We start from the raw sequence: 13697 nt of genomic DNA, 5'->3' as shown, positions 1-13697 counted from the left end.
GTCTCTCAACCCTTGGCTGCACAGGAGAATCCTTACGGCACTAAATGTTTCACACTGTTTTTACGCAAGTCAGCCAGGATGTGGATTGTCCACAACAAGCACCGCCAAGTGTAGCATTTCCCTCACTTACCTGGCCACAGTATTGAGAAAACATAGCTTAGAAAATGCTGCTCCAGATAGGAAAATTAGCATGATGAGAACAGGGGGAACAGGAAAGAATCATGGAATCTGGGTATCATACAATTACACAGAAGAAAACACACACATGAGGATGCTGACATGAAAGCCTTTGTTTTTAATTTGGTTGATACACATTTGACAAAATATTTTAGAACAAAATAACCCACGAACAGGCACAAGGTATTTACAGTTAACAACTGTGGAAAACATACAACTGACGTACTCTCAAACAGAAATGTCTACTTACAAAATTTTCTACTGTGAATCTGGAAGACTCTCAGTTCCTACTCATGACCAGGTCTGAACCCCCCTAGGTGGCGTGTGAGGCCCAGGAGCAGGAAGTGCAGTTCTGACACATTTGGCAGTTAAGGATCATCTATTGGTGTGAGCTCACAGGGAAGAAAAGAGAGAGACCTGGCGGGTGGGGTGGGTGGGGTGGGGAAAGTGGTGCAGAATGGAAGACTCCGAAGGAAATAACTAAGGACAAGACCTAAGTCACACTCATCTTTCCCGGTTTCCTAGAGGAGGCTGCAAACCTTTTTAAACTTACTCGACATCTCTTTTAGCAGAAAATCAGCAACCCTGAGACTCCAATTTTCCATGACGTAAAAGCTAATAAACATCTAGAACTGCTCAAGATTTATAAATAAACTAACTTTACATGATCAGATAGGAACTTCAAAATACCTTTTATGATCTGAAAATACATTTAAGACAAAAAAATTTCTCAAATTTTTCATGCCTAATTCTTAAACATTCCAACTAATAATTTCCATTATCTGAAGTTAGTTTCACAAAAAAAAAAAAAATACACTTTGACTAGAAGTTTTAAATTGAGTAAACTTGCTCTTGACTGTTAAGTGGACCACCTACATCTTCATATTATTCAAATACATTTAAAAGAAATTAGAGAAATTTTATCCATCTGGAATACAGTTACAAATTTCTTGACGTACAAGATAGCCACATAAACAGAGACCATAAAAAAACCCAAATGCTTATTCTTTGTAACGCTACTGCGACAGTTAAACACAGTACAGCACACACGCCAACATCTACTGATCCAACCGCGTGTTACAGTTCCAACAGCTCTGTCGATACTGTGCCCACGCCACGTGGAAAAGTCAGATTTGCTGCTCCTCCAGTGGCTGCTCAAGGGCTTCCATGAGCTTCTTATTTGCCTCCTCATTATGCCGGCTCTGACAGTGAGTTAGATGTTTCTTAAAGCCTCTTGGGAAATTTGATTCAAAATTACAACGTGGACATTTAAGTAAACTCTGCCCGTGGGCTGCTACATGATTTTTAAGGAGAGATTCCAAAAGAAAAGCCTTTCCACAAATTGTACATTTGTAAGGGCTATGAACATTATGCTTATTAACCAAATGATGCAAAACCGCACCTTTTTTCATAGCTCGACAGCAACAAATTTTGCAGTAATACTTTCCTTTTCCGCGCTTCATATACTTTGCAATCTCTTCTTCGGAGATAAAAGCCTCTTTCTCTTCAGTAAACTGTAACACATTTTTGGACTGCTCTGGACTAGTCATGTCCATTTTGTTCTCTTTACTAAAATCAATAGACTCTACATCAACCTGCTCCTGATCACTGCTCGACTCTTGGCCCTTGCTGTCTATCACGTCTAAATCCGCTTTGATGTACTCACTGCTACTAAGCTCAGCATCTGAGTTCTCCTGGTTGTCTTTCTTGAGTTTCTTCGAGGAAGGAAATAAAGTGTCTTCTAAGAGTTTCTTAGGTGTAGCTAGTAGTTCTTCCTGAACCAAAAGATCACACTTTTGATCATCTAGGGCATCTGTCTGTAGTTCGTCACCAAGCTCAACTGCCTTCTGAGATTCTGAGAAGATAGCAGATTTGGGAAGTTCAGGGAAAAGGGCATGTTTCCGGGGCTCTGGAAAAAGAGCACGTTTTCGTGGTTCAGGAGAAGCTGGAGGGGCTGTTTTGGTGGGCTCAGAAAACAGGGCGGGTTTTCTAGGTTCGGTATCAAGAGAGAGAACAGGCTTCCAGATATCGGAGGTCGCCTTAGGGGACTCAGACGGTCCAGAAGGTTTCCGAGGTTCAATAAAAAAGGAAGACTTCCAGAGGTCAGGGGAACCACCACGGGAACTTTTCTGGGACTCGGGAAAATCAAGTGAAGCAGGAGAAGTTTTTCGCTGATCAGGAGAAAGCTTCCAAAGCTCTGGAGACCCTGAAGGTTTTCTGAGCTCTGGAGATCCTGCTGGACTGCGGATCTCTGGGGACAATGGTGGGCCTGGTTTGCGAAGCTCAGGAGACAAGGGAGGTCCTGCTTTACGAAGCTCAGGGGACACTGAGGGAACTGTCTTCCAATGTTCAGGTGACAAGGTGGGAGTTGTCTTTCGGAGTTCTGGCGGGCCAGACTTCCATGACTCAGGAGACGCAGGGGGAGACTTCCAGGAACCAGGGGACACCGATGAAGATTTCCAGGATGCGGGGGACACAGAGGAAGTTGGTTTCCATGGTCCAGGTGAGATAGAAGGAATTGGCTTCCAAGGACCAGGAGACACAGATGGAGCAGGTTTAGCTGGCTTCCAAGGTCCTGATGACGCCGAAGGACTGGATTTCCAAGACCTTGGGGACCCAGGTGGCCCTGGCTTCCAAGAACCTGGTGACACAGCTGGGGCTGGTCTTCTGGGCTCTGGGGAGACAGCAGGGAATGGCTTCCAAGGCTCAGGAGACTCCGATGGGGATGGCTTCCTTGGCTCAGGGGAGACAGTCCGGGCTGGCTTCCGAGACTCTGGAGATGCAGTTGGGGATGGACCCCAAGGTTCAGGGGAAGCAGCCAAAACTGGTGACTCTGGAGATGAGCCTGAAGGTGGCCCCAATGTTTCTGGGAAATGGGAGTGTTTCTGGGGTTTAGGATTAATAAGAGTGGCCTTTACTGGCTCAGGAGATATAGGGGCAAGTTTCTGTGGTTCTGGAGAAGGAACAGGGATGGGTTTCTGAGACTCAGAAACAAGAGGGACTGGTTTTGGAAGTTCAGGAGAAGAAATAGAGGCAGATTTTGGAGGCTCAGGAGAAGGAAGAGAAGGTGTCTGTGACTCAGGAGAAACAACAGGGCCAGGCTTCTGAGGCTCCAGGGAAGTGAGAGGTGTAGGTTTTGGTGATTCTGGAGACAAGACTGGGCCAAGTTTCTGTGTTTCTATGGAAAGGGCAGGTAGGGGTTTTGGGAGTTCTGCTGAATTAGAGGGTATTTTCTGGTGCTCAGGAAGAGGAGGGCTTTTCCCAGGATCTGTTTCTTTGCTTAGCTGATTTTTTGGTTTCTCATTCCACTTCTCTGGGCCTGCATGTTTGGACGTGATGTGATAGTACACATTAGAGTACATCTTGCTGGTGAAGAAGCACTTATGGCAGTGGAATAGCTTTGCACTTTTCTGGTAAAATATCATTTTACCTAACCCACCAGCATCCATTTCATCACAAAATTCTGGATGGATGGTGCCCATGTGGATTTGCACATTTTCATAATCCGTGCCTCGGAAACTGCAGTGGTCACACTCCAAACGTGATGATGGTTTACGGAGTTCTTGGAATACTTCCATTTCTCTCTCTGTCACAACACACACGATTATATTCTGTAAAAACTTCCAACAGTGCTGCAATAAAGTAGAAATTAATTATTTTCAGGGAACATAATTTTGATTCTTTAACTGCATAATTTTACGTCTGGAATGGCATGTGCATTTATCAGATCATATCTCAATAAAGATTTTGAAGAGAAAGGAGACATGGAACTCATTTTTAACTGAGTCCCAGTAACTGCTACTTTTAGAGGGATCCCCTCATGTAATCCTCCTAACACTATGACTCAGTATTATTTTCATTTGTAGATGAAGAAACAGGTTCAGAGAGGTGCCTCACCCAGGTTATAACAGTGATCCAAGCCTGACCCCAGAGTCACCTAGCATGTGCCTTACATCTTGACTCTGAAACCCGGAATCAACAAGCTGTCAGCACATAAAGCTCAGCCAACATCAAAATTAAAGCTAGGCAGTTTAAGCCTGAGCAAGAAACTAGCTCCAATTCAGAGAGCGTTTGTTCGACTAAAACTAAGAAAAGATGGCTTTTTAAAAATATCAACACATTTTGTAATGTTTTATCCATCCTCATATCAAATATTTTAATCATTCATTTAATAAATGAATTATTTTCTGTGTCCCGTTTTTCTAGGCAGTTGGGTTTAAAGAGATGTCTTGTACTGTGGTGCTTACATTAGGTGCAAAGCCAAATGTGAACGCAGAGAAGGCTGTCGAGGAAAGACGCTTGAACACAGATCCTGAATGACGTAAAGGAGTTCGCCCAGCAAAGGGTAATTCAGATAGAGGACACCCTGGAAGCAGTAATCATGCTTGCCAGTAATTATGACTTTTTAAAAGTTTAAGCAAGTCTTCTAGGGTGGTGAAAAGTAACGGAGCTCACAGTTAAAAATGTACTCATTCATGCAGAACACCATATTTACACAGCCTCGTACAAACACATCCTACACAAATGGCATATTAACACACTGTTCTACAACCTGTTTCCATTTAAGGAAGAGAAGGTGGTTCAGGAGAAAGAAGTCCAGGCTCCTGAGGCTTCAGGGCAGGAAGAGGAAGAGGTTTCAGTGATTCTACAAACTACAGTAGGCCAAGTAGGCCGAAGTAAGCACATCTGTGTTCCTACTGGATAGAGAGTAAGCACTAAATTTCCTTGTGCATAGCTTGAATGTGAGGGTATTTCTGAAGGGAAAATCCCTAGAAGTGAACTACCTGGTTCAAGGGTGATTTACATTTAAAATTGATACATTTCATGAAACTTTCAAAAAGTTACAGTACTATTACATACCAACCAAGAGTGTATATACCAGGGACAATTCCCCAACTCCCTCATCAATACTGAGCATTATTAAACTTCTAATCTTTGCTACTTCTCAGGTGAAAATTGGAGTCTCAGCATTGTTTTAAGGTGCTTTTCTTTAATGAGAGAGAGTGAACATTTTCTCTGGTTTATTAGCCATGTGTATTTCTTTTGTGGGATGTGCCTTGTCCATTTATTTATAGTCTGCATAAAAGAAAGGAGACCTTGACTGAAAATATTTTCCTAGTTTTATCATGTTTCTTCACTTTTATAGTATGTACGTGTACATATATATGTGCTTTTTTCACACACAACTGGTTTATGTAAAAATTAAACACTTAAAGGTGTTTTCCTTGTGACTGTTACAAATCATGCTTTCCCACTCCATTACTTTTTAAAGCAGTCGATATTTTTTTCCTATGATTTTGAGGATTTCATTCTTTTTACATTTGTATTTTTTGGCGGGGGGCAGAGCTCGACTTGGGGCTCGATCTCACAACCCTGGGATCATGACCTGAACCAAAGCCAAGTCAGACACTTAATTGAGTAAGCCACCCAGGCTCCCCTTTACATTTGTTTTTTTACTCTATTTGGTAAAAAGAGATAGGGATTCAGCCTATTTTTTCATCCCAAATGGATAGTTCAGTTGTCTCTCCAAACCTTTTCCTCACTGATATGTAATGTTCCATTTAGCATTTACTAAATTTTGTGTTTATGAATTCATTCCGGACTCTATTCTTTCTTTCATTTTTAAATTTTTCTAGGCAATCTCTATCTCCAACATGGGGCTTGAACTCATGACCCTGAGATGAAGAGTAGCACACTCTTCCAACTGAGCCAGCCAAGTGCCCCTAGACTCTATTCTGTTCTCTACTGGTTCCATCTGGTATGCTCTTCTCAGTGTGGGAACTCACCAACTGCAAAAAGAGATTCTGTAACATACGCAGTGAGTTTCTCCAAGTGAGTCGCAAAGTCTTTTCTCATTAAATTACGTCCCATCCTTTACCAGAGTATTAGCTGCCACCGAGAGCACGCAGTGTGTTCTGTGCTAATAGTAATTACAGGGTCAAAACGTATTCCTTCCATGGTACAGCTCCTCGAAATACAGTATAGAGATACTTATTTATAGTCAGAGGCTCCCCCTTTAATAATTTCAAAAATATTAACTTAAAAAACTTAACATTTCTATTTTGAGGACTTGTTTTGAAGATGTCATTACTGACAACATTGTTTTCTATCACCCATATCACTGGCGTATCATTTGCATTTTGGGGGAGCGGTCTAAATTTAAAAAGGTGACAAGACAGTTGAGGAAACAAACAAGTGCTTTTCAGAAAGTATTAGCCCCTTGTGAACTACCCTGCAACTATCCTGGCTTTTAGAATATTGTTTTTAGGGCTATATGGACTAAAAAAAGAATATAATCACTTAGTACTAAAGAAAAATCTCTGAAAAGAATCTTCAACTTACAAACATAATGAAGAAAACATGTAGAAAGAACGTGTAGGTTAACAACTCATCTCAGACCCAACGTCTCATAAAACTAGAAGAACGTTAAAAGAAAAGGCAGCGGTATCTCAATAACCCATCTGGCTGTAAGTGGCCATAATGAACAGTCAAGGGATGTTCATATTAAATAAGGAGGACATTACATATTAAACCACATCATTATATTATAATAAGCCCTACATCATATATTTTACAACACAGAGGTTAAGACCTCAGGCTTGCTGGGTTTGAGTGAGTCCTGTTTCCACTATATGGCTTTGTTAAGTTGTTGAACCTTTCTATGCTTCAGTTTTCTGGACTCTACAATGGATATTAATATTCTGTAGCATACCTAGAACAGTATCTTGTGGAGAGCCCTCAGTGTCAGCGATGATTATTATATTAGAAACTACGAGGGTAGCCTCTAACAAATACTTCAGTTTCTGGTAAGTAAATATTCCCCAATGACCTTGGTAAAGTTCTGCCTGACCAACACACAGTATCTCATCTGAACTATACTCAAGTCCTACTCATGACAGGAAGAGAGGTTTCGTACTTTTCATGACTTGAGTTTCTTTTCTTTTTTTTTTTTTTTAAAGATTTTATTTATTTATTCGACAGAGAGAGAGAGACAGCCAGCGAGAGAGGGAACACAAGCAGGGGGAGTGGGAGAGGAAGAAGCAGGCTCATAGCAGAGGAGCCTGATGTGGGGCTCGATCCCAGAGCGCCGGGATCACGCCCTGAGCTGAAGGCAGACGCTCAACCGCTGTGCCACCCAGGCGCCCCTCATGACTTGAGTTTCTTAAGCTTAAATGAACTGTTAACTGTGAAGACTTTCCCATCTTCTCAAGAAACTGGTGTACAGGGGCGCCTGGGTGGCTCAGTAGGTTAAGCATCTACTTTCGGCTCAGGTCATGATCCCAGGGTCCTGGGATTGAGCCCCACGTCGGGCTTTCTGCTCAGCAGGGAGTCTGCTTCTCCCTGTCCCTGCCACTCCTCCTATTTGTACTCATTCTCTCTCTTTCTCTGTCCAATAAATAAATAAATAAATAAATAAATAAATAAATAAATAAAATCTTAAAAACAAAGACAAAAAACTGGTGTACAGTAGAATTATCTTACTTAATGAACTCTCTCCTCTTTTTGCCTAATTTATAATCCCATCAACAAAACAACTTTCTTCATTTTCTGTATGTTAACTCATCAACTTTTTTACCAATACTAACTCATAAAATAGAGGTTATCAATAAGCCCAGTAAGTGTGTAATACAGGGATCAGATTATGAACTATACGGGTAAAGCATTTTCTTCTAGTCCCACAGAAATTACTGAGCACAGTATTCCGTCATCAGGAAGGTCTTTAAAAAATGCTTCCGGCAAACTTACCGAATGAAAAAGCGACATCTCTAACACAGTTCAACAAGTAGAGAGCTGGTCTCTTCTTCAGCCACACCCTGGACCCCGGCTCCTACCCAAGTGTTGTGGCTCCTTTCCACAGGCAAAGCTCTACCACCATTTCTCCTTATTTCTAGTTCCCATTGGCTCTATCTTTGTTTCTTGCCTCTCTGGAAATTCTACACTCACCCTGCGTTTTACAGCAGCTCCTGTAAACTACTCTCTTTGATGAATACCACTTGGCCTAATTCCTGCTGCTTTTGCCTCCAGTGGCCTCAGCCACCTCAGCTTCTCAGATTGGACTGACTCCTTTTGTCCTTAATTGCTGTCTGTTAAACCATCAGCGCTCCCACCCTTCATCTAGCGCCACTCAACCAGTTCCTCCACCATCTTGTTCCCTCTCAATCTGTGTTAAATTCCACGGCTCCTCAGATTTTGGTGTTCCCCATGTCTCCCACCTGCCCCTCCCTATTTCCTCTTCCTACCACCAACTCTTCTGGCCAGTATACCCAAACCTGCCTACTCCCAAGCCTCGTTATCATATCCTAATAACCTCTTACTTAAAAAAAAAAAAAAAAAAAAGAAAGAAAAGAAAAGAAAAAGAATTGTACAGAATTCACTTCTCAGTCCCCAAACTCTATCATATATATGCGTATCTAGCACACATTCATGCCCCATTATGCATGAGTGTATATGTTTTCATAGATTTTTCCTTAAGCACTTTTCAAAAAGGTCACATTTTTAAAATATTCTAAATGTTAAAAGGCAAACATAAACATATGCAAAGGAAAATTGGTAGAATAACACTATAAATCCAGGACAAGTACGTTTAGAGCAGGAAAGAAAGCCCAACACGGTTTTCCCTGGTAGACTTACCAGCTTATCTTCCTAGAAGTCTTAAAAGTATGTCTTCAAAGGGCAGGCAAGTCTACATGGCTTCTGAGTTAACTACAGAAAATAGCCTGTGTATATGAAGAACAAAGATGAGAGCTGGACCTGAAAAAAAAAAAAAGGAAGGAAAGGAAGTGTAATCAAAACTACATTTCTGTGATAATCTGTGCCCTGCAAAAGAATTTTGCCTGTTTCTCTCGCTGTCCTGTTCCCTCCAACAGTGACAGGGGTCCAATCCACTTGCTTTAATGAAATAATACCAAAGATGACCACGACACCACCCACATCTAATTCTACTTTAAAATCCACTATGGAATTAACGCCCTTGTCTATAAGCACAGCCCTCCCAAACCCACCATCTCACTCACAGACTACAAGAGCAGCTGATGTTTTGTCCATTATTCACACTACACTGCGGAGCAGTGAAGTACCAGGCAGTGAGGAAAGGACAAGATAATCAACAGGACCAAGGGGCAAAGAAAGAAGAGGCTTTGGGGGACAAGAAAGGAGAGTGGTGCTTCAGTGAGCCCTTAGGCCTCTTCACACCTGGATTTCAAAAAAATATCAGGTACTGGGTAAGTTGTTGAAGAGAAAGGAAGAAAACTGGCCACGAACAAGCTAGGTAATAGCTCACAACACACTTCTGCTGATAAGTTCTGGCACATTTCTCTACCCGTGGTCAACTGCTGTAATTGTGATAGCTGTGCTCTCCCCGCCTCCAGTCTCACGTCCTTGCAATCCACTCACCATACGGTTTCCAGTCATGTTCCAAACATAAAACCCTAATGGCATTTGCCTGCACACAATTCCTCAAGGTATCCCCAATGCCTGCAGCTCACAAAACCACAGCATATAAAGCTCTTCACCATCTGTCTGGCCCCTGACTGGACCCCATTCTCTAAATACTGAACCACCTGTAATTCTACAAACCAAGCCTCTGGACCTTCACACAGGCATTTCCTCTTCTTTACACTCCCTGGTCTCACCACCCAGCTATCAGGGAAGTTTCTCCATTCTTCAGGCAGAATTACTTCTTAAATAATGGCCAACATGCTCCCTGCCCCCCCATCCTCTTTGTGTGCGCACCCCCAGCGTAGCCATCACTCTTTGGTACTAAAAGAGTCTGGCTCTCAGAGGGCAGGGACTACCAATTCACCCCTGTAACCCTTGCATCATGAAGACTGCAGACCTGATTTTTTTTTTTTTTTTAAGATTTTATTTATTTATGTGACAGAGAGACAGCCAGCGAGAGAGGGAACACAAGCAGGGGGAGTGGGAGAGGAAGAAGCAGGCTCCCAGCGGAGGAGCCCGATGCGGGACTCGATCCCGGAACGCCAGGATCATGCCCTGAGCCGAAGGCAGACGCTTTAAGGACTGCGCTACCCAGGCGCCCCGACTGCAGACCTGATCTTGGATTCACAGGAGTTTAAAACTAGCAGAGACCTGAGCTACATTTAGTTTTCAAATCACTGGGATTTAGAGCAGAAAGACCTCAGGGATCATCTACTTTAAAACTTAAATTTATAGCTGAGGAAATTCAAATCTAGACCTTAAGTAATCTGCTCAAGATGAAGCAAATAATCAGCAACTGACAAAGGACCAGATTAAAGTTCTGCCATTTATCCAGGTTCTTTCTAATATATCTTGACTAAACTAATGTACTGGAATCTGTAAGATCTTGACAAGTTGGTACAATGGGCAAAATCACTAAGAGGAATCCGCAGAGAACTGCATTCCACAGCCTACGTTCGACAGAATGTCCCAATGGATCACTGTCTCCAGCTCTGGGCAGCAAAGACACTTTGAGTTCGTAACAACAGGCAACATGCAAAAGAAAGCAGTCTTTAAAAACATGTCTTTTGTGAGTACAGAAACCGACCAACTTCAAACGTGGAAGAATTATGGATAATACATAACATGTCCTAGGAGCAACAAGTGGAAGCTAGCAGGAAAACAGATTCCAGCTCAAGATAAAGTTTTACGAACTACTCAATCATGGACTAGAAGGAGTTGCTCTGCCAGGAAGGAGCCCTCTGTAATTATGAGCCAATGGCCGGTACAGGACTGAAAGGATCCTCAGAGGACCAGAGTCCAAACTCTTCACTTTACAATTGAGAAAACTGATGCTGATGGAGAAAAGTGCTTGAGATCACAACAGTTAGGTCAGAGGAATCAACAGAAGATCCTGACTTCCTGATTCTGGATCTCTTTCACATGGGCACACTGCAACAACGAGTCCTGAATTCAGCTCCTGGGTAGAGGCTAGACACATTCCTCCCAGCTTTAAGATTCTAGCAATTTCCCCCCTAAATTTCAGAGCTCCTAAGTCTAATCATGAAAGTAACTCTACACTGCCCCGACTAACAAAATTTTTCTCATTCTACTTTCTGCCTCTACAGACTACATGCTGTCCCTAAAGAAAGTTCTCAGTGGTTTGCCAGTCCACCACTGCATCACACCTATCTCCTATTCAAGAGCTTCCTCAAAGTCTAACACCTGGTCACCTTTAAAAATTTTCTGATGGAAACCAAGGATGTACTGTATGGTGACTAACATAATGTAATAAAAAAACATTAAAAAAAATTTCTGATGCACAGCTTTTAAAAACAAAACTCAATATGGACAGCATGTTCAAAGCTAACCCACTACCATTGCTCTTCACCCCTAAAACTTAATTAAAAATTAGTAAACTTTATTTTTTAGTTTCAGGTTAAAGAAAAAATTAAATGGGAAGTTCTCTACCTTGATTTACCTTCTTTCCTCCTCTGCACATAATTTCTATTATTGTTACAACTGAGGAAGGAATACTCATATATTATTATTTACTAAAGTGCAGAGTTCAGTTAGGGGTCACTCTCCTTGTTGTACAAACCCATGGGTTTCCACAAACGCAGTGTCCCATACCCAGCATTACACAATGGAACAGAATAATTTCCCAGCCAGAACAATTCCCTGTGCTCTTCATAAACACTGGTCTTTTTACTGTCTCCGTGGTTTTGCCTTTCCCAGACTTTTTTTTTTTTTTTTTAAGATTTTACATATTTATTTCAGAGAGAGAGAGAAAAGGAGAGGGACAAGCGGACTCCATACTGAGCACAGAGCCCGATGTGGGTGGGGCTTGATCCCACCACCCAGAAATCATGACGTGAGTCTAAACCAAGAGTCGGAGGTTCAACCGACTGAGCCACCCAGGCGCCCCCCATACATTTTCTAAATTATGGTAAAATACAACAAAATTTACTATTCTAACAATTTTCAAAACCACGATTTAGTGGCATTAAGAATATCACAATGCTGTGGCGCCTGGGTGGCACAGCGGTTAAGCGTCTGCCTTCGGCTCAGGGCGTGATCCCGGCGTTATGGGATCAAGCCCCGCATCGGGCTCCTCCGCTATGAGCCTGTTTCTTCCTCTCCCACTCCCCTGCTTGTGTTTCCTCTCTCGCTGGCTGTCTATCTCTCTGTCGAATAAATAAATAAAATCTTTAAAAAAAAAAAAAAAGAATATCACAATGCTGTACAATCATCCCCATTATCCATTTCCAGAACTTCTCATCACCACAAACAGAACTCTGCACCCATTAAACAAGAACTCCCCATTCTCCCAGTCCCACTGGGCCCTGGTAATCTCTATTCAATTTTCTGTCCCAGTGAATGGGATCGTGCATTTGTCCTTCTGTGTCTGGCTTATTTCACTCTCCACATCTATGCCACGGCATGTATTAAATTGTATTCCTTTCTAAGGGTGAGTCCCATTCCACTGTGCATACCACAATTTACTTTCCCTCCATCTGTTGATAGATATTTGGAGTACTTCCCTCCTTTGGCTATTCTGAACAAAGCCGCAGGTTACACAGGCGTACAACGATCTGAGCCCCTGCTTTCGACTCCTGGGAGTCTAAACCCAGGAGCGGAATTGCTGGATCCTACCTCATTCTGTGCTAAAATCGGAGGAACCACGACACCCTTTTCCGCAGTCGCTGGCTGCAGCACTTTCTGTGGCCGGCAGCCACGCACGGCTGTGCCCCCTGCCCCACCTGCGCCCCCTCCCCAACACCTGTGACTTGTTTCTGCTCACAGCCATCCGTGGGTCCTCACTCTGGTTTTACCTCCCTAATTCGGATGGCGATGCGCATCCTGCGATGCGCTCACGGGCCATCCGGGCGCCTTGTGTGGAGAAGACCCACCAAGTCCCCTGCCCGTTTGTAAGCCGGCCGCTTCTGTCGCTGCTGGCAGGAGCTCTCCGCATAACCTGGAAACCACCCCCTGGCCGGCTGCAGGATTTCGCGTCTCCCACTCTGGGTGGCCCAGCTCGTTTTTAAGCAGCAACAATGACAAAAGCCCACGCCGACGAGGGGCAGCGACAACCGCGTCCTGGGCTGAAGCGGAACGAGCGCCTCCCTCTCGGAGCCAGCTCCCGACCTCCCCGTGCTGTCCGGCACGGTGCTTCCCGCCTCCCGCAGACGACGCGGGGCTCCCCCCGCCCCGAGGCCCACCCCGCCGGCGGACCCGTGCAGGCCGCTCCTCGGTGCACGCCCCGGGCGGGCCTCCTCGGACCCGGGCCTGCGGGGCGTCCCGGTCCGCGCGACACCCCTGCCCGCGCGGCCCGCTCCTCACCGGTGGGCCGCGGCGGCGTCCGCACACGCGAAGGACGGCGGGAGCCGCGCTCGCGGTCCCCGGCTGCTCCGCGAGGCCCTGCGGCGCGGCGGCCTCCGGAATGGCGGCGCGGCGCAGGCGCGGACTGCGGGCGCGCGGGCGTGCGCGCGGCCGCGGGACGGGCTGGCGGGGGCTGACGGGAAGCGAATTTGGGGTCCCGCGCCCTTCAGCGCGGCCCAATCAGGTCGCTGATCGCCGGGCGCCGCTTTGCCGGGAGCTCG

At 44.3% G+C, this 13697-nt stretch overlaps 1 protein-coding gene across 1 annotated transcript; it reads right to left on the bottom strand.

Annotated features, from left to right (window-relative positions):
• Positions 1–272: 272 nt before the first annotated feature.
• On the bottom strand, positions 273–13565 carry CHAMP1 (chromosome alignment maintaining phosphoprotein 1). Its single transcript, XM_045772954.1, has 3 exons — positions 13438–13565; positions 8809–8928; positions 273–3809 (listed from the first exon to the last, which is right to left on the bottom strand). Exon 3 carries the CDS (start codon positions 3753–3755, stop codon positions 1305–1307), a length of 2451 nt encoding a protein of 816 aa, XP_045628910.1. The 5' UTR covers positions 3756–3809; positions 8809–8928; positions 13438–13565; the 3' UTR covers positions 273–1304.
• Positions 13566–13697: the final 132 nt, after the last annotated feature.

Source organism: Ursus americanus, chromosome 10 (assembly GCF_024610735.1).
Source record: "Ursus americanus isolate L20-20 chromosome 10, mUrsAme1.1.p, whole genome shotgun sequence".
Classification (NCBI taxonomy): domain Eukaryota; kingdom Metazoa; phylum Chordata; class Mammalia; order Carnivora; family Ursidae; genus Ursus; species Ursus americanus.
This window is presented reverse-complemented; position numbering and strand designations above follow the sequence as displayed.

What these genes read in the sequence shown, in the direction of transcription:
- CHAMP1 (XM_045772954.1), bottom strand. Translation starts at nt 3,755, where the DNA reads ATGGAAGTATTCCAAGAACTCCGTAAACCATCATCACGTTTGGAGTGT.